This window comes from Hylobates moloch, unplaced genomic scaffold, assembly GCF_009828535.3.
Source record: "Hylobates moloch isolate HMO894 unplaced genomic scaffold, HMol_V3 SCAFFOLD_19, whole genome shotgun sequence".
NCBI lineage: Eukaryota > Metazoa > Chordata > Mammalia > Primates > Hylobatidae > Hylobates > Hylobates moloch.
In genome coordinates, this window is record NW_026652294.1 from 12,967,499 (window position 1) to 12,988,275 (window position 20,777).

General features: G+C 53.0%; 1 protein-coding gene and 1 long non-coding RNA gene across 9 annotated transcripts in view; one reads left to right on the top strand and one right to left on the bottom strand.

The window, feature by feature from the left end:
- LOC131381909 (uncharacterized) overlaps positions 1–14,978 on the top strand; it is a 49,227-nt gene extending 34,249 nt beyond the window's left edge. For 3 of the 5 annotated variants that reach the window (XR_009210951.1, XR_009210949.1, XR_009210950.1), the window contains 2 exons: positions 1,105–1,218; positions 11,869–12,937. This is a non-coding gene — a long non-coding RNA (uncharacterized LOC131381909). Of the gene's footprint in view, positions 1–1,104; positions 1,219–11,868; positions 12,938–14,519 lie in introns of those variants that run through there. The other 2 variants (XR_009210952.1, XR_009210953.1) reach the window with 2 other exon arrangements.
- Positions 6–20,564, bottom strand: PATZ1 (POZ/BTB and AT hook containing zinc finger 1). 4 transcript variants are annotated; one of them, XM_032138856.2, is made up of 5 exons: positions 18,534–20,559; positions 17,088–17,151; positions 9,890–10,061; positions 2,988–3,060; positions 6–1,509 (listed from the first exon to the last, which is right to left on the bottom strand). In XM_032138856.2, exons 1-5 carry the CDS (start codon positions 19,802–19,804, stop codon positions 1,476–1,478), a joined length of 1,614 nt encoding a protein of 537 aa, XP_031994747.1. In that variant the 5' UTR covers positions 19,805–20,559; the 3' UTR covers positions 6–1,475. The 4 variants fall into 4 exon arrangements, with proteins under 4 accessions (XP_031994747.1, XP_031994745.1, XP_031994746.1 ...); XM_032138854.2 differs by having other exon boundaries at positions 2,988–3,125; positions 18,534–20,558; XM_032138855.2 differs by lacking the exon at positions 2,988–3,060 and having other exon boundaries at positions 18,534–20,557.
- Between the last annotated feature and the right edge of the window lie 213 nt (positions 20,565–20,777).

Sequence of the window (20,777 nt, forward strand, 5' to 3'; positions counted from 1 at the left end):
AGCAGATAGAGTAATGTACTAACATTTTTAATACAGTCTGATCAGATCAATTCACATCACAAGGTCAACCTGGGCTTGCTCACATGTGACACAACTGAGGTACACAATGTCCCTACCTGTTGGCTGTCCCACCTTCCTGGTTCCCAACAGCATTGAAACCCCCTACTTCCCTGACCAGACTGGCATTTTTTTTAATTTTGCATAAAACTATTTCTTCCATAGACTTCAAACAATCAACTAGCCAAGTTAATTATGGTACATCTAAACAAAGTTTAATACTAACCCTAATGTGTGACTGCGGTTTACAAAGAGCTCTGTATCACCTGGGATAGCTTTCAGTAGCAATTCACTACAACTGGTCCTAAAAAATAATAACAATAATAATAATTAGAGAATTAAAACCCAACAGCATGTTGAATGGTTAAAATCACGTAAGAACTGAAATTTGGGGTGGGGGTGTCCTCAATGGCTGAGCTTGTCCTAGCAGTGAAAATGCTCGCCTCCAAGCAGGGCTCAGGAAGGTCTGGAGCCCTCCAGGCAGAGGGCTGAGCTCAGGGGGCTCTTGGAGGACACTCACCCCATGGTCCATAGGATGCTTCTGGCTTCCTTAAAAACAGTTGGGCATCCACATTGTATAAGTGGGTGGAGACCCTAGTGTGGTTCTTTTGAAGGATATGGGAAGGGAGGATGACGAACTAGAGAAGTGGGAGGGGACCAAAATCACTGAGGTCCCAGAATATCATAGATTTGGGTATAGGATTGGGGTCACTAAGAATTCAGCACCAGGAATTCCAGCTTCTTCCCATTAGAGAAACTGGGACTGGTTTTGCCTTGGAGGCCTATGTAGTGTTTTCTGCTCCTGTCCCATACCAAGTCTCATTGATATTTCTGCAGAATATCAGATGAAAATCTATTTCTAAAGACCATTGGGAGAATGGGTGGTAGAGAAGGAGTTGGAGTGGGGTTGGGGGGCAGTTAAAAATGAATAAAAATCTCTCAGCTACAGAACCCAAACATCACTTCCCTCCGCATTCACAGCATTTCCCAGCAGTCCCCAAATGGCTGTTTCTGTGGGGACACAGCAGCTGCCTCATTTCCCTTCAGGCCCCATGGGTTGCTGGTCAACCTCAGGATCTACTAAAGATGATGCAAATGCCGACTGAACAATCTGAAACCCAAAGGACTCGAGGAGAGACATGTTCTGCTGAGGAGAGAAAGGTGAGCCAAGGGCAGGGCCCAGGTCCCCCAGGGGGCCCCCGAGAGCCCGGACATGCACCTTCTGGATGTGTTTGTTCAAGTAGGACTTAGAGCGGAAGAAGCTCCCACATTCAGGGCATGGGTACTTCTTCTCCCCATCAGACTCCATTTTATTTTTGGGGACTGCCATGTCGCAGGAGAAAGAGCCATTGGCACTCTGCTTCTCCGGCGTCTTCAGGTCACTGGCATCTGAGAGGTCACCATAGGAGTCAGAGCTCTCAATCGGATCCTGATGTGAGCATTTCTGGCCTTCTACGAAAAAACAAAATATAGGAGAGTGATGAGGCCAGGCTCTGGAGATGCCCCCTCCTGGAGGGGTCATGAGGGGCCAGCTCACAGACCTGTGGAGGGCAGCCGTTAGCCAGCCACTGCCCTGGCAGAACCCACGGAGGGTCAGCTGGTCAGTCTGGGAGCCTGGAGTGCCTACAGGGGTGAAACGGCAGGGCCCTAGGGCTGCCAGCCTCCCTTGCTGTGGACTCTTCATGCAGCTGCACATGTACTGCTCACCGTCATCTCAGCCTGCTTCAAGGAAGGGATACAGAGAGGGCAACTCTGCTATAGCTGCCCAGAACAACTCAAAGACCCCCAACTCCTAGGCGCTCTTTTGGGTGCCTCTGGGGGTAAAATTGGTATTCTGATGATGCCGAGCCAGTGTAATAGTAGCCTCGCCTCCTGCACCAGACTAGCTGCACCCTAGCAAGACAGGCAAAACCAGAGCCATTAGGTCCTCAACCTGGGTAGACCCCATCAATGGCTCAGACAGAAGCCAATCCTTTTCCTAATGCTGCAAACATGAGCCCTGTCCTTACCGCCTTCCTTCTGCCAAAACCTTTCCAGGGCCAAGCAGCCAAAGCACAGGGATTGAAAGCAACTCTATACTACTCAGTCGGCTGGGTGTCCCCACCTTAGGCCCCAGACAAGCTGGGCCAAGAGACAACCCTGGCTGCTCTGCCTTGCCCGGCCCACACTGGAGTCCTCCACCAATCAGCAGCTTCCTGCCTGGGTCCAGAGAGCCATGCCGGGAAGGGAGGTCTGTGATGGGAGCATGGAGCATGCCATCTCTGCTGTTTCTACCATCTGCCAAGCCCCTGGCCTCATCCCCAAGGCAACAACAATGTGACATACCACAAAACAACCTAAATCAACAAGTGAAGGTGGGCCTGGGGAGCTTTCTGCAAACCAACTCCCAAGTCAGAGGAGTCAGATAGCTCATTATTGCCATGCATCTCACAACCATAGCCAGAGGCTCTCCAGAAAGGGCCACTCACAGTAACCAACCACCCCTATTGTGAGAGAAGCCAGACATTGGCTCCCACCGGCCCACTGGGTCAAAAGAGGAGAAAGCATTCAGTCGCAGCTCCACACCATCCTAAAGGGCAGCAGGCAGTGACAGGCCCATAGTGACTCATCATGCAGGGTTCTTCTTCTGCCCAGGGCCCGGGGCATCCCTGCAGGGCTCCAGACAGTGGGGGCTGGCCAGGAGGAAGGGAGGAGGGCTGGGGAAGAGGAGGCGGAGGCTGGATCTCGGCAGTGCCCTAAAGCCTCACTCACTGCCCTGGAGTGAGATACCCACTGTGACTTTTGTCCTGGAGGCCACTGCCACTCAGATCTCTGAGTCTCCTCAAGGCAGCCAGAAAACTGGCAGCCTTCCCGCCTCCCCACACCCAGCCCAGCGCCCCCACAACACAGTCTGCGCGGAGAAGCAAAGTGCAGAGCAAGGGATCGCTTGCCTTTGTTGCCATAGGTCCTGGCGCAGTGGAACGCTGCTCCCCCATTCAGGATGGGCTCCTGGTGCCTGGAGACCTGGGGAAGGGGAACACCGTGGTGGGTTTTAACATGGACCTTTAAGTAGGAGGCAGAGGAGAAACCTAAACAAGACAAAAGGAGATGAGATCCCGCGGCCAGCAAGAGATACCTCTCTCCTTCCCCCACTCCTCTCCTCTGGCCGCTCTGGCTAGCATTCCCAGGTCAGCTGCACCTAGAAGGGGCCCCCTCCTGGCTCAAAAATGGCTGCAACCACATGAGCCATGTGACTCACGATGGAGGGTGGCACTGTCCACAAATTGGCTTCTCTGCAGAGCCCACTCTGCAAGGCTGCAGTGAGGGGCCGAGGCTGGCCGCCTGATGGAATGGCCTGAGATCCTGCTCCTGCTAGGGCCAGAGGCCAACTGCCTCTAGGGTTGCTTGGTGCCTCAGTAACAGGTGGTTTGAGTGGATGTCTCCTGTAGGAACCATGACTAGAAATGTGGTTAGACAAGAATTTGGGGCTCCAGGGAAGCCACAGGATTCTAGCCAGCAGGATGCCTGCTTAATCCTTGTAAAAGGAAACTGGACAACAAACGAGATGGAGGTAAAATGAAATCCCAAAGGAACGCCTCCAAGGATCCCGTCTTCTACCTGTCAGGAGATGTTCTATTTTTCTAACTTCCCCACCTTCAGCATAACAGGATTTAGTAACTGTTTAGACCTTTTGAAGAACAAAGACAAAAATAGGAAGTTGTGTCAGAGGAGTGCAGTCATCTCTTATTCATGGTAGTGTTTTGGTTCGATTTTGGAGCATCCACCAGGTTTGCATACAGGAGAAGAAACAGGGATGATCTCTGTCTTTATTTTGGGGGAGGACAATCCGGCCTTCTTGGGACTGTTCCAGCCCACCTCCCAGATGCTTCGGTCAGTCTGAGCCACGAGATATCTCAGGCTGGGATGAACAGATCTTGGGCCAACTTCCATAGCAGCCATGCGTCCAAGGATACAGAATCAGGCAGGCTGATAAAAGGATTTTGACTTGGGTTTCACAGGAAGGAGGTATGCCATCAAACCCCACTGTAGTCAAGGATCAGAAGGTGCTTTTAGCAGGAACTGAAGCTTTTTAGTATAAGGCCCACTTAGGGTGCCAGCACCCTGACAGTGTCCCTTTAATCCACTTCAGATCGGGTTGACTCATTATCAGGTGTTCCCATTCACTTTCAAAATTACACAGTCACAGGATAACAGTGAGATCCACTGCTAAAGGGTAAAGGGTCAGAGGCTGAAGAGTACCGTGTAATGTCTGCACGAGATTTGTTTTAAGAGAGTCTGAATTGGCATGGCATTTTGAATGCTGCTGAAACTGTAATAAAGGTTCACCTTTAGCAAGTGCTGATGGCACACCAGGGCCCAGCACACTGCATGCACTATTCTACAGAATTTGCCCAACACCCTTTGTGCTACAGATTACTATTATACCCATTTTACAGATAAAGAAATAAAAGGCTTTGTGTGGTTAGGGAGGCTGAGGTGGGCAGATCACGAGGTCAGGAGATCGAGACCATCCTGGCTAACACGGTGAAACCCCGTCTCTACTAAAAATATAAAAAATTAGCTGGGTGTGGTGGCAGGCACCTGTAAGCCAAGATCACGCCACTGCACTCCAGCCTGGGCAACAAAGCAAGACTCCGTCTCAAAAAAAAAAGAGGCTTGGTGAGGTTAAGTAACCTGGTCACACGTACACTACTGAGTGGCAGAGCCTGGACTCCAACCCCAGGATCATGTGCCACCAGAACTTGGCCCTTAGCTACTGGGCAGACGCTTTAACCCACTTATGCCTGATGTTCCATTATTGGGACGCTAACCTTGTAGGAATTATTTATATCCTACTGCTCAAGATCATCGCTAAAGTCTGATTTTTCACAAAAAAGTTTGTAACCTCCAGCATAAATGGGTTAATTGGTTCCTGTGTCTTAGCCCTGAGCCCTAGAAATATCCAGTGGACTTTTACAATAGGTTTCATTATTACCATTTACACTCATGTATTTTTCTACCATAATGGTATGTTAGAATGGAAGCTGCTGGAAAAACAGAGCTGGCCTGTGGGAACTTTATTTAACAAGTTCTCTTCTGACAGCAGCAGTTAGTGGTTCTGAAGGGAAATGTGGGATTGGGCCAATTTTCCTTCCTTTCCCAATACAGCTACTTCAAAGATCTGTCTAGACCAGGTGCTGGTGTCCTGCCCTGCCTGGTAGAGCAAGTTGTCCTGTGCTATGACCGCAGTGGTCTGCCTGAGGCTGATCATGGGTATAGACTGGTGTAAGAGGGTCCCATCCCTAAGAGGGAGGCTGTAGTCAGGAGTGAGCAGACAAGGCTAATGGGAAAGAGGCTGTTAGCCCTGCCCCTTGGGGTGGTACTGTAGAGTCCCCTAAAACAAAGCAGAACCAGGAGACATTGGCTCCCACCAATCAGTACAAGATATCAGAACTTTCTGATAATATGATGATACCACTTTAGAAGGTAATTTTTTCCTTTGTTTTTTTTTTTGAGACAGAGTCTCGCTCTCGCTGAGGCTGGAGTGCAGTGGCACCATCTCAGCTCACTGCAAGCTCTGCCTCCTGGGTTCATGCCATTCTCCTGCCTCAGCCTCCCTGGTAGCTGAGACTACAGGCGCCCGCCACCATACCCGGCTAATTTTTTTTGTATTTTTAGTAAAGACGGGGTTTCACCATGTTAGCCAGGATGGTCTCGGATCTCCTGACTTCGTGATCCGCCCGCCTCGGCCTCCCAAAGTGCTGGGATTACAGGCATGAGCCACTGTGCCCGGCCTTTCCTTAGTTTTTTAATCCCTTGTGGGGTCTCTAAAATAGCATGAAGCTCTCTCCCCGTGATGAACCAGAGTAGGTCCGCTGCAATCAAAAGGGGACAGAAAGGAGCGGGAGAGCACCAGGAATTATGTTTACTCCTTACTGGGAGAGCTATACCAAGAGAACACAGCAGATGCTCAATAAAAACTTGCTGAGTTTGGCTGGGCGCAGTGGCTCACGCCTGTAATCCCAGCACTTTGGGAGGCCGAGGCGGGCAGATCACCTGAGGTCGGGAGTTCCATACCAGCCTGACCAACATGGAGAAACCCTGTCTCTACTAAAAATACAAAATTAGCCAGTGTGGTAGTGCATGCCTCTAATCTTAGCTACTAGGGAGGCTGAGGAAGGAGAATCACTTGAACCCAGGAGGTAGAGGTTGTGGTGAGCCAAGATCGCACCATTGCACTCCAGTATGGGCAACAAGAGCGAAACTGTCTTGCTGAGTTTCCCTGAAAAACAGTCTGAGAAACACGTGGCTGAGTCTTCTTGACTTTACCCCAGCTGCAGACTGTACTATCTATAGCAAAACCACATGGCGGGGTGGTAGGAGTGGATCCACAGCTGCCACTTAAAGCCTAGAATTTAAACACAGAGCAACTCAGCAGCCAAGTGTTAGGATGAAACAGAAGCTGAGCTTCTGAGCAGAATATGTCTTTGAAGCCAGACATATTTAGCCGGAATTCTAAACTTACCCACCCATTCACCATTGATTAATCAAGAGCCAAAGAGGCAGCTTGATCCAGCCATCCACGCAATGGAGACGCTGAGCACACATATGACTGCCACTACAACCAGCAAGCCACCGGCCCTTTCACTCCAGAGACAATGGTGTTATTAGCAAAAGGCCATTGCTCCTCAGTTGCATTTTCTTGCCTGGTGTGCCTGCACTTGGCACTCCAGAAGCAAATCATCCTTTGGCAGGTTCCACATCCATGCAGGGGTTGGGGACTGCTTTCTCCTTGTCCAAACCCTGAAGGGGCCATTCCCAACTGCACTGTGTTGGAGTGGGCCTACATAGCTTGATGTGAGTCCAGGGGAACAGCAGGTTCCCTGCATCCATCCACTTGTGTGCTTACCTCTGACTGGGGAGAAGGCTTCCTCTACCTTTCAAGCAATGATGTTTGCATTCAAATGTCTCTGTCAAAGGCAGATTCCTGATAATCTATTCCTCTTCACCATACCAGCACATAGGCATATATACAAAGATCCTGCTACAGAAACTTTAAAGGAAGAAAATCATGGTGATCAGCCAGGGCCTTCTCCCTTTTCCACTGTTCAACTCAACTGATTTCCTCAACTCAAAAATGTGGGAACAAGCTTTTCTAGCCATAATACTCCCTCCACTGCAAATGATCTTCCTCTACAAATAGTATCATACACATCCTGGTATGTCTTTATGACAAAGCCAGAGTCATCTGTCTCATCAACTTGCATCTGACTCACGTGTGAGGCTGCAGGAGTCAGGCTGCCTTTCCTCTTTGCCATTCTTCACAGCCAGGAGTCATTTTTGTGGCAAAAACCGAAAAAGACAGATCTATAGGTAGATACTTAAGTCAACTGTTGAAGAATTGTTGGGATTGAAGGATCTGAGAGCACCTGGAAGTTCACCTGATTCAATCTTAACTGTTCTGACATTCAGCCTTTGTTTGAACACATGCAGAGATAAGAACATTCATTTATTCGTGCAACCCCTCCTGTAGGTATAGGCTTGGTAGCAGCAGGGCAAAGGAGGACACAAAGCTCTCTGCATTTTGATTCCAATGTCTCAATGTTTTTGGTGCTCAGAAAGAACTTTATCCTCTTCCTATTTTTTTTTTTTTTTTTTTTTGTCTCTTCCTATTTCTGCCCAAGGAATGAGTCCAGGAGTAGAATCCTGCTCCTTCTCTTCTGATAAAAACTGCAATTGTTTTCTCTTCCTTCTGAGTACCCAGCATGGGTTGGACCAGCACCTTCTTTAGTCTTCTTGCAGGAAAGGGACTTCCCGCTCTGGCTCTGGGACCCAGAGATGTTTGGCCTGTGATCCAGACCCAGTCTTGGCTTTTCTGAGAAAAAGTAGACTCTGGTTTACTCTTCTGGATTCTCCATTCCTGTCATGTAGCTTATGGCTGTTGCCCAAGTTCTCTTTACCAGCCCTTGGAAAATAAATCCTGATGTACAATAGTTGTTGGCTTTGCCACATCAGCTGCTTCCTAACTGGGCCAACTTTCCCACTGTCCCTGCTGCTCTCAGTTTTTCTCTCCTCCAGAGCTGGGCTTCAAGGGCTGTAGCCCTGGGTCTCCTGTCCAGTTCCTGCCCTACTCCACCATCTGGTCTGGGCTTTCTGAGTTTTATCATGAGCACCCTTCTCCACTCAGCAGTTTTCAGCCTCTGGTCTCTGACCCCAGTTCTTGGTCTGGGAACTTCCATATTGAAAACTTGACAAAATGCCTGCTAACAGCATGTTACAGCAGGTTTTGAGTTATCTGGGGGAGCTGTCAGGAAGCCAGGTTAGGATGAAGCAAGACAAGAAACGATATTATTTCTAGGGCTGGGGCAGCCCCAGTCAAGATGGTCAGCCACAGCCTGATAAATCTCCCTGCATGCGCAAGCCCACCGCTTGCAACCTGGAGGAAGCTCCTGTCAGAAATGGGCTCTACTGACATGTCAGAAAACAGAACAGACAGCTTAAGAGACCTTCACTACTACTTCCCTGCTTTCACAGCAGGTGTCCTGGTGGTACAAACCCCAGGTGTGAAGCTGCAAGGAGGGACCCAGTTCCAGGACACCAAGAACACCCAGCTACTCAGCAATCTGCTTCCACCATGGACCTCAGGGCACATGAACACAGCACAGGCACCCAACGATTCCACCAAGGCCTGCAGGAGTGTTGTGCCTGGTCCAACCCAGAGTGTCAACAAGCATGTCTTTCCCAACATTGTTACCAAGTGCAAGGATAGAGTCTCCCAAGTGTGCAGCTCTTTTCACCTATCTTGTCTCCTGGGATCCTCTTAACAGCCCTGTGAGGTGCGAAATGGGGCTATTCTTAACCCCATTTGAGAGATGAAGAAACTCAAGCTTAGAGAGGGAATGAGAGAACTCGAGGCCACCTAGTGAGAAGCTGGGACTAAACCCTGGGTCTTTTGACTCCTGGTTCAGTGCTCAACCCACTAAGCAGGCTTTCAGAAGCATTGGGACAAGCAAGAATGCCCCAGGAGATAAGGACATCCCAGTGCTCCCCACTGGCCAAAGCAAAGCACACCATGCAGAAGCATCCTCACGTTCACAGATAGCTGCTCCAACCTCCTTTAGCACAGACACAGTGCAAGCCTCTACTGATGCTGTGCTTGCAAAACACAAACATCTAGCACTTCCAACAGTCAACTAGACCCGGCAGAACCTTGGGGACAGGCTTGACTTCACCCAACACAACACCACTGCCACAGAGTTAGACACTACTTAGGCCCACCTTGTCCTCAAGCATGCTGCCCTGCTCAGAGCACCTTCCACTTTCCTCTCTCAAGGCCACAATCTACCTGAGTTTGGGCTCTCTTCTGACCACTTGTGCTAGAAAGTGTCTGCTCCTTGTTTATCTCCAGACTCTACCTCCTTCCCTGGCTGCTGAATTTCATATGCCAGTGAATCAACCAGCAAAAGCTCTCAAACCGGACCAACCTCTTTTTCTCCCACTGTGGGACCTACGAACTCCCCCACCAACCTCAGTGGTTCAGTGGTGTCTGCAAAATGCATCCATCCTGCCATCTGGGTAGCAGGTTAGAGTTATGGGCCCAAGCTTGGGAAGAACCTCTCCTGTTTTGACCTACTGGTCTCCTGGAACTTCCCATTCTAAGCACCCCAAGCTTCTTGGGAAGGAAGAGGTAGCAAATAGCTAGCTAGGTGATGAAGGTGTTTATCATTCAGTGGGAAGTGGGGGACGGCTGTGCAAAGAGTGGAGTCTGAGGCAGGGTGATTGAGACACCCCTAGGCCTCCCATACACGGTCAGGCCTATCCTCTGGAAGTGAGGAAACAGTGGGCAGATTACCTCGGTTACAGATACTGCAGAAGTTGCTGGGCCCCTCGCTGTGCTTCTTCAGGTGGTCTGCCATGTATGCTGCCCGCAAGTACTTTCCACACACCTGGCAGGGCACCTTGTCTTCATGACAGGCCAGGTGGGAGCGCAGACGGTCTCGGGTGGCAAAAGAAGCATTGCAGGTCTGAAGGCAGAAAAGAAAATGGGATGATGTGAAACCCAGCACCCCACACCTGACTCCCCACCAAGTGCACCATGAAGCAAAGGCAATTTCTGGCCATCACATGACCTCCCTTTATAAAGACAGCTTTAAAGTTTGGCTCAGGCTCCCTACCCAGAATGCCAAGAGGCTGCTCTTATTTCCCATGGTGCCTCCTTATGGGACACTTGAGTGGGAATCACTGGTACTAACTAAATGACTACGGGAAATGTGCCCAGGACACGGCAAGCTAAGCTCTATACCCCTCTACACAATGAAGAGTTACACATTTGCTCATCCTTAGACATTGAGAATTGACTTTAGGTGCATTAGCTATAATGCACAGAATTACATTTACATGAATTTACAGATGAGTTATTGGCATATAAACCAGCCTTCCTGTTCTCTATCCCTGGGTTTCCCCTAGTTTTATATAAAGAATTATATTTATTCATTTTATTCAAAAGTGACATTAGTCTTGGCCAGGGAAATGGAAAGGAAAGGCAGGACAAAGTGCAGAGATAATTCTTCGTAATATTTTCGTGAGTTTGAATTGAAAAAGCAGCCCATTAAATGATAGTGGCAATTCTGACGATGTGAGAATTAGCAGACAGAACAAGCGCCGGAGGCTTCAAAAGTTTCTGTGGGCCGGGTGCGGTGGCTCACGCTTATAATCCCAGCACTTTGGGAGGCCAAGACGGGTGGATCACCTGAGGTCAGGAGTTCAAGACCAGCCTGGCCAACATGGTGAAACCCCGTCTCTATTAAAAATACAAAAAATTAGCCGGGCGTGGTGGCAGACTCCTGTAATCCCAGCTACTTGGGAGGCTGAGGCAGGAGAATCACTTGAACCTGGGAGGCAGAGGTTGCAGTGAGCCAAGATCGTGCCACTGCACTCCAGCCTGGGCAACAAGGCAAGACTTCCTCTCAAAAAAAAAAAAAAAATCCAGGTGCGGTGGCTCACGCCCGTAATCCCAGCACTTTGGGAGGCTGAGGCGGGCAGATCACGAAGTCAGGAGATCAAGACCATCCTGGCTAACACGGTGAAACCCAGTCGCTACTAAAAACACAAAAAAATTAGCCAGGCATGGTGGCGGGCGCCTGTAGTCCCAGCTATTCGGGAGGCTGAGGCGGGAGAATGGCATAAACCCGGGAGGCAGAGCTTGCAATGAGCCAAGATCACACCACTGCACTCCAGCCTGGGCAACAGAGCAAGACTCCGTCTCAAAAAAAAAAAAAAAAAAAGGCATTTGTGAAACGTTAAGCTGGGGAAGTGCTGGTGACAGCAAGGATAATGATACTACCCTGTATTGATTAAGCATTCATTGTGTGCCAAGCAGGCATGGTGCTCAGCCTTTTAGAGGCACTTATCTCAGGCAACCCATCCTGACAGCAGCCCTCCAAGGCAAGCTGTGTGATCACCCTCCAAGACAGCGTGCCTTTGGAAAGCTGTGGTGTGAGCTGAGCACCAACTCACAGCCAGGCCCCCGGATCGGATGAGTCAGGAGCTGAAGGTCAGAACCAGCACCCTGGAAGGAGGACCCAGGTTGGCAGGCATTTCCTGTACCTGAAGACCTGACTTAGTACCAGTGATCAGTCTCCTCACAACATCCCTTCCTCAGCTGGAGCTTGCAAAGGCATTCCAGCCGTGGGGGTCACAGAATATTGTGAAAGCCCTGAGAAGAGCTGAATCCATTGGCTTTCAAGCTATTTTGGTTCCAGGGAGGTGTTTCATGGGTTCTAGTCAATTTTGACTCATTTCTTTTTTCTGTGTGTGTGTTTACTGTTTTAGAACTGTAAGAGAAAGCAACATTCACCTTTGCGTCACAGGTCAAATGGTAACCCACTGAAGACCACCCCATTACCTTGTGCTAGAACGGAACTGCCTCTGCCATCTCTCTTTAACAGAAGCACATCCTGAGAACCTGAGAGCTCAAGGTAAGTGGCTGAACACTGTCACCACATACAGACATCTAACTATCTCCTTACTGTACAGCCATAGCAAGAAACAAACACACGCAATGCTGTTAAGGTAGAATACACCACTGTTTACTACCCCAGTCCCAAATATCTGTGTACGTTAGCACAGCCTACCTAGCTCTTCTGTCGTTGTCTTTTTAAGTATACGTTATACATTTGAACTGAATTTGTAGCAATGACATACTGCTTTTATCTGTTTTATATATTCAGTGTATTCATATCATAAATGAGGAAACCTTTAGAAGGTGAACGTGCTTAGAATACAAGACTCAGCTACTAAAGAAAGTCTAGCACACCCACCCCCACCACACCCAGGCCAGTACTTTACCAATCCTCCTGGCCACCCTGGGGGATTCTGATCTCTCCCAGTTTACAGCTGGGCCAGTGGAGGCCCTGAGAGGATATGAGACAGCTGGACTAAGAACCAGTCCCAGAGCCTGTGCTCTTACCATCTCCAGATTCAGGAGAGGGAGCTTCTGCTGAGTGAAAGGTGCTCATACTTTATAACACAGTGTACAGTACTTGGCAGCCAGGACTCCCAAAAGGGAAAGGTGAACAGATTTGTGCAAGGAAATTCCAGCATGTAGGTAAGTCAGAAAGCACCATGGATGCTTGCTCTCATGGCCACAGGTGGGCACCACCTCAGCCAGGGACCTCATGACCCAGTGACAGGCCACAGTAGCAGAAAAAAACTCCGAACCTCTACACAGCCCAGCAGTCTCTAAACCAGGGCAGGGGCTGCATAAACACCCCCAGGAAAGAGAGGTGCACCTGTTGGTTTATTTGGGGACAAGAGCTAGCTTTGCCAGGCAGCGACCCAAAGACCACCCCTCCAATGGTGAGAGAGGGTGTGTTCTACGCCTCAGAACTCAAAGGAACCAACATGGATCAGGTGTAAGAAAACAGGGCTGAGGCCGGGCGCGGTGGCTCACACCTGTAATCCCAACACTTTGGGAGGCCGAGGCGGGTGGATCACAATGTCAGAAGTTTGAGACCAGCCTGGCCAATATGGTGAAACCCCGTCTCTACTAAAAATACAAAAAAATTAGCCAGGCATGGTGGTGGGCGCCTGTAGTCCCAGCTACTCAGGGGCTGAAAGCACATTGAGGATTTTGTCTTCCACAGTCTCTGGGAGAGGGAGCCACAAGAGGGATAGGAAAGAGATGCCTTGTTTCTCTTGCCAACCTTCTTTTGGGATCTGTCCTCTAAAGGCTTTGCTTGTCATGCTTTGCTACCTAAAGATGATGGACAGCCAAACTTCAATTATCCACTAATGGCTTATCCATTTGGGGATTAGCTAAGCAAAATTAAAATCCCAGACGGGGCTGGCTTCCCCCACCCTGTCCTCCATTGATTATCTCTCAAGGAATGAAAGCTAACTTTCGCCTGAGCAAACAGAATTAGGAATGTAAATCTGCTGCTGGGGGAAAAAACACAAACATGACAAACACTTTCCCTGTGTTCAAAGCCAAGCTGAAGTGATTGTTGGCTTCTCTGTGCCGGGATTGACCCTCTGTTGCTGCAGTCCCCAGGTTTTCTGGGGAGCCTGTGAAAGTCCAAAGTCTAGGCACAGCAGAAGTTCAGACAACACAGAACATGAAAGAGCCTGGTCACACAACCCAGGAGAGAAGGGGCGGAGGGAGACAGATCTCAAAGGGAACATCCAGAACTTCCATGCTGAGGTGTCAGGAGAAGAGCATTCTTTGTCCTAGAGACAGGGAGAAGACAGAGGGACACTGATGGGAAGAGAGTGAGCCAGAGGCAGAATGCTTTGACTGCCTGTGGCACTCAGAAGAGCTGCCAGGCCCACAGCCCTGTGCTTAGACAGCCTGCTGTAGTTAAGGGCCATGCCTGCCAGGTCCTGGCCCAGGCACCCTGAGTGTGAGTCATCACCACTCAACACTGAACCCCAGTCCTGCTCCCTTCCCAGACTTCCTAAAGCTTTTCTTCCTAAGGATTGAGCAGCTTGGGAATGGGGCCCAAGTGGTACCAAGGGCATTAGTGCACACCCCCACCCTTAGTAGCCCTTGAACTCAGGCAGCCTCAGGGGTAGTCTCGAGCAGCTTTCTCCCACAGCCCTGGAAAACTCTAAGGGCAATGCATGAAGGTTCAGCTCTCTGGGCTCTTTGGCCCCCTTCTTCTCGAGCATATGCCCATCTCAAGGCATTCCTTCTCTAACCAGCCCCCAAGAAGTGGAGCCCGTGGAAGCTAGGGAGGTCTGAGCTGCTCCAGCCTCTCAGCTTCAGGTTGAACTCCACGTGGGGGAAATGTCCCAGCCCACTAAGCTCATAAATCCAGCAGTACCTGGGGCATCTGGGCCAGTTAAGGACACTCAGGCCAAGCCCCAAAGAGACATGCCACTGTCAAGCCTGAGGCTTCCTGCCCCTACATTCAGATGGCCTTTCTACTTAAGCTATGGCACTAGTCTCTGTAACTGGCCTCTTTCATTCTCTCTGGCATCAGGAGGGGATGAGCAATACGGACTGTGCCTAGCAGTGGGGAACCCAAGGAATGAACTCTCAGAGAGCCATCTCTTCACCTCTTATGTTTTCAGCATCCCTACACCATGCCAACAGATGCCCCTGCTGTTTAACCAAGCCCAGGCACACCTGGCTGGCCAGCCCAGAGCACGAGAGCCAGCATGTCTTCACCTGCTGGGTCCCTGTTAGGGGAATTGTGGCTATAGGGCTGGAGGAGGGGCCAGCAGGTCTGTGAGAGTATATGTTGGGAGGGGCAGGGCAGGAGCGCATTTGTACACCAAGGGACAGTGATGTCAGTGTTATGACACAGACCAAGGACAAAACACACAAAGCCTCAAATGTTAGAATGAAAAATTTTATCATCACTCCTGTTCACCCCGCAGAGTCTGTGGGGTGCTAAAGGGCACACCAATGGGATCCAAGGGAGGGGGTCTACATCTGCTTTTTCACCCCCCAAAGCCATATATTGGGGTGGCCCAATATAAAGCTACTCATTAGTTTGGTTCCTGAGCAGACCTGCTAATAAATCTCAAAAACACAAAAGTCTACTTCACTAGCAGAAATGAAAGCAGGATCTAGATCTGAGTGGGAAGGGCAGAGGGCAGCATGGGTTGACTCTAGTTGGAATTGTGCCAGTCTTCTCTGGAGGCCGACTCACTCCCGGAGTGGGGAAAGGGGTGACCAGGCCCCAGTCTAGAAACCCCAGGCCTATGGGAAGTGATGCCAGGGGAAGGGAAGCAGATAAGCTGGTGGCTAGTTCCCAGGAAGGCACCAACCTCCAAAATCACCTAGGCAAGGACAGATGCCCAGGGGTGCCACCTGTGAAAGGGGGGAAAAGGCAAGAGAGCCCAGAGAGAAACTCGGATGCTACAGGGGGTTCCAGAAAGGTGCTCCTTGCTACCCCCATTTGGGGGCTCTGAGATGGGAAAGACTCCAAGTCACCCAGGGAGGAGCTGGGCATGCTGGGCAGGAACCACCCTGCTAGCCTCTCCCAAAAGCAGGGGTCTCAGGCCAAATGCCACTCCTGTTCCCTTCCACTGTCAACCCTCTCCAGGAAGGCCCAGGCTAGCCAACAGGCCACTGGGTAAAGGCCCTGCTGCCCTCTGGGGTGGTCCAGCCCTGCCTCAGATATCCCGGTGGGGCTGGGCAGAAGAGAGCGTTGCTGGAGTGTGCTGGGCCCAGGTTTTCAAGGGCTGGGAATGATTTTTTTAGAGAAAGGGAAAAGGCGGTGTCAGGAACCGAATGGGACGACCTCCACAAAGCAGGCTGGGCAAAGTCCCATGATGGCAGGTCGCTAGGAAGAGGTTCCAGGGGCGGCAGGCCGCTGCTGCTCCCAACCCACACCTGGAAAAAGGGCAGAGAGTGCAGGTTACCCCCCCAGGCCACTGGGCTTGCCCCCACTGCCCTCTGGGCTCCTCCTATTCTGCCCGGGCTACTCGGCACACTACCTGAGTCAGAATGTGCTCTGTGATGAGAGAATCAGAGACAGAGAGCGAGAAGGCAGCAAGGCAAGGACAGATCCCAGCAGGCCCACCCTGGGTCATCCTCCAGGGAGACTGCCTAGCCCAGCACCTATGAACACCGTCCACACCTAACCCCCAGGGGCTCTGCCCTACTTACGGCACATTCATCCCTCCCTGCTGGTCTCCCTGAACCCCCTCCCCTTGCCACCAACATGATAAGGAGAAGCAGGTTATCCTATCAGAGACTGCAGTGCATACCCCACAATCATGGCTCGCCCTCACTTGGTGGGAACTTGGCATGGGAGAGGGGAGATAACCGAGAAGACAGAGGTGTGTTCGCTATCCACACAGGAAGGCTCAGTGGCCAGGAGAGGAAACTCAATCTTCTGGGTACCAGCAGGGCCCCCAGATATTGTTCAAGCAGGTAAACCAAGGGTGAGAATCTATCTGGTCCAGCCTTCCCTACCTGCTACTTTGCAAAGAGCTCAAAGAAAAGGAGCCCACTTTACTCTCCAGTCCTCCAGAAACCCTGGCTCAGGATGGGTTAAACAGGTGCCAGTGTGGGAGAGGGGACCACCCACTCCCTACCTCCTACCTCCCCCACTGCCTTGTGCCCTAAGCTGAGGAGACCCGGGAGGAGCTCTAATTGAGGTCAGAAAAGGGGAAGAGTGGTTGGCTGGACCACCAGGAGCCCTTTTAAAAAAACCTGCAGTCCCTACAAACTGCTGGAAACCAACAGCCAGGCCCAGCGCAGTGCCGGGTCGCCCAACACATCTGTGCGATACGGCCCACCATCCAAGGAGCCGGCAAACACCAGGAGAGGAAAGCCAAGCAAGAGAGTGAAGGCAAAGACAGGGTGGGAACCAGGACCAAGCAACCAGGAAGAAGGAACGTCAGCTGTGGGGGAAGGGGGCCTGGGGGAAGAACAAAGGAGGAGAGCAGAGGGAGGGTGGAGGAACAGAAGGGAGGTGTGCAAAGCGGTGGGCAGTCAGCCGGGCCCCGGGCACACGCAGCAGCTGGCTCATGGCTGCGACCGTGAGAACAGCAACATCTCCTTCAGCCCATCTCTGCCCTGGCCCAGCCCCTACCTGACACTTGTGAGGCCGCTCAGAAGTGTGCACCTGCTTGATATGTCCGTTCAAGTGATCAGGCCTGGAAAAGAGAGAACCAAGAGGGACTTTAGAAACTTGGCCAGACCCCACCACACAGGCACACATACATACGTGTGTACACACACACACACACACACACACACACACACTGCTGGAGAGGACTCCCTCTCCCCCACCCCAGCATGACAAAGACAAAGTCACCACCCAGTTCTGGCTCCACAGGCCCAGGCCTCTCTGCCCTGGTTTTCTCTGGAGGAGGAAGAGAAGTGGGCATTTGTCTCTGATCTTGCCTCCCCACCCCCTCAGTTCCCCCCACCAGAAACTCAATGTTTTCTAGGACCAGAGGCGGTGGCAGTAGAATGAAACAGAGCTGCCTCACTGCAGCCTTTCCAGGAGGGGGTATGTGTGATTCATTGTCCAGACTAAAGCCCCTTAGAAACTCAGCAATCCCCTCCCCCAGCCTCTCCCGCCACGGGCAGCCAATGAATGCCACCCGGATGGAATTCAGTCCCCAGAGGCCAGCAGTGGAGCCTTAAGTCCCCAGCTGGGTGGTAAGCCAGATGCCCGCCTGAGCAGGTGGACAGGGGCTGCCTGACCGGTAAGACTGGTTCCCGGTTGGGGCCCTCTGAGGGAGTTCTCCATCCCTGCGTTCACACGCACAAGGTCCTCCAATCCAGGTTAAAACCGGCCTTTTAGGAGAAAAACAAAACCACCCTTTGCTCCCAGACAAGTCCTCAGTTCCCCAACAGGCTAACTAGAAAGTGAACCTACATAGAGATCCTGTAGAACTTTCTGTCTTTTCTGTCCTGAGAACATAAAGGGGCTCTGTGGGTCCCATTAGGCTCTAGAGCTACCAGGTCAGAGCAGATCAAAGCTTTTGGTGTTAAGCAGCAGCTCTGGGTGACCAGCTCTGTGTCCCATGATCCCAGGGTGGTGTGAGAGGCACAGCTGGAGTCTACTGATCAGGATGGCCAGTGTTCTGTGTTGGGGAATCTGGTGCCTCAGGAGTGTAGGGAGTCCCAGATGCACTTGTTCCAGTCCCTCCCTCAGCAGCCATTCAAGCGGGGAAGTCGCTGGAGGAGCCTAGTCTCCCGCCCCCAGAGGGGGCCCCATGCCTGGTGCCGGAAACACAAAGGGAGCCCTGGGAGAAGAATGGTGAGGTCCGGTGGCTCTGGCTGAGGAATCCGGCCCCAGGAGAGACAGTAGGGCACACTTAGCGTCAAAAAACTTCCCTGAGGGAATGGAAAGCAGGTCTCAGGCATACCATCTCAAAATAAGGGCCCTTAAAACACTCTACCCAAACCTGGCATGGCTCTATAAGGTCAAGTGACCCCCACAAATCCCGCACCCCCAGATCTTGGCAGGAGCCTTTTCAGGACTAAGATACGTGTAGCAGGGGAGGAAGAGGGGGCCTTTCCTCACCTGGAGAAGCCTTTCCCACAGCTCTGGCAGATGTAAGGCTTGCCCACGGACCCATCATGGGACCGCACATGGTAGGACATGCGGTCTTTTCTCTTGAACCGCAGCCCACACACAGGGCAGGAGTAGGGCTTCTCCCCAGAGTGGGACAGCTTGTGCCGGTTGAGATGATACACATCACGGAAGATCTTGCCGCAGATCTCACAAGCCACCTGCTTCCTGGTCCGGCTCCTCTTTCGGGGGCCGTCGGGGTCTTCAGAGATGGGTAGCCCATTCTCACCCAGCCTCGGGGGAGGAAGGTCGATGTAGCCCAGCTGGAGGCTGGTGACACCGTGCTGGGCCTCGTGCTGCCGGAGCCGGTTGGCATCAGTGAACACCTTACCACACAGACCGCATGGAAGGATGCCTGCCTCCCTCAGGCCCCCTGGGGACCCAAACATTGAGTCCAGCAGGTTGGCCTTCCTTGGGCGGCCCCGGCCTCGCTTGCCAGTCAGGGGAGGGGCACTGGATGCCACATTGGGGAATGGGGAAGTCAGCAGTTGGGGGGATAGGGGTCCAGCCACCATGGGCAAGCGGTCCACCCCAGGTAACACAGGCAATGAGGCTTGGCCTGCAATGGCTGCACCAGCCGCCCGAGCTGCCTCCTCTTCTGGCTGCATACTGCCCGCGATGCCATTGCTGTTGGCTGCCAAGGCTGCCCCGTTGGTCATGTCCAAAGGGAAGCCCAAGTCCGAGGTCCCAGGGGGGCGAAAGAGCATTATATCAGCGCGGGCAGGGGGTACCAGGATCTGTACGTTGGACTGTTTGATGACTTCCTGGCAGATCTCGATAACCGACCTCATCAGCAGGAACTTGGCGGCCGTCATGAGCTCGGGAAAGCTCTCCAAGCGCACTACGATGCGGGAAGTGTAGGCGAAGTCCAGAATGTCCCCAAATACCTTGGAGCTGATAGTGTGCATCTCCAGCTCCCGGCTGCCCCCGGCCCCGCCGCCTGGTGCTGCCGTCGCACCCCCTACATCAGCCGGACCCCCGTCCGCAGCTCCGCCGTCGCCCAACTGGGCGCTAAACACCGACTCAAAGTACTCGCTGCAGGCGGCCAGCACGGCGCGGTGCGCTGGGAAGCTCTCGTCGCCTACCCGCAGGAGCACGTCGCAGAAGCGCCCGCCGTTTTTGCGCTGCTGGTTCAGGTTGTGCAGCATCTCCGTGCTGTGTCTGCTCACCTGGTATGTGTAGCAGCCAGACGGGCCGCAGGAAGCGTCGTTCACCCGCTCCATGGCCGCCGCCCCCTCCCACTAGCCCGGCCGCTGCACCTGCCCGCCCCCTCCCTTCCCCTAAGCAGCGAGAAGCGGGGCGCAGCAGACGTGTCCACACTCCCCACACGTGCCGGCCCGGGGCTCTGTAGTCTCGCAGGTGCGCCGAGCGTACACGCCCCCAGCCCGGATCAGACTGTCTAGACTGCGGGGTGCACCACCCCCCACATAGCCAACCCCCGCCCTCGCTGGACTGCGCGCCGCTCTCTCCTCTCCGCCCGCCCGCCTCCCCTTCCCGGTCTACCTTCCCGGGGGGTGCGCGAGCGAAGAGGTGCGCCCCTCCTGCAAACGCGCCTGCCACCTCCCCTCCCGCCCGCCAGGCGGCGCCGGCGCGCAGCCAAGAGGAGCACGCGCACGCGGGGCAGAGAAGGAGGGGTCCGCCGCGCAGGCGCGCGCGCGCGCCGCGGCTTTTCCCGGGCCCGCTGGGGGCGCGCGCTGCGTCCCCTGCAAAGCGCGAGCCGGGGCGGGGGCGCCGGAGCGGAGGAAACAAAAGGCGAAGGCGGCGGCGGCGGGGCGCGCACGGGGGCGGTGGCGCGGGCCGGGTCCCGGAGCCTGGAGGGCGGTGGCGGCGGCGGCGGCGGCGGCTGGAGCGGGCGGGCAGCGGCGGCGGCAGAGTAGGCCCTTCCCCAGGCCAGGAGAAGGCGGCGGCGGAGCGGCGGCTCTGCGGCCCCGGGCTCCGTGTGTTCGGAGCGGAGGAAAGATGGCAGCGGCTGCACTTCCTCTTGCACTTTCACCCCTGGGGGGAGGAGAAGGAGGGGGCGATACCAACAACACCCCCCCCCTCGCTTGCAGAAAAAAAAGAAACGGCGAGCTCAGAGTGGGGGCCCCCGGCGCCCCCGGCCTTGCACGTGCGCGCCCGGATGCCTAGCCCAGGCCGCCCGGCGCTGCAAACTTTCCACTTTCTTTGTGCCGAGCGCCCCCCCCTCACCAAGCCGAG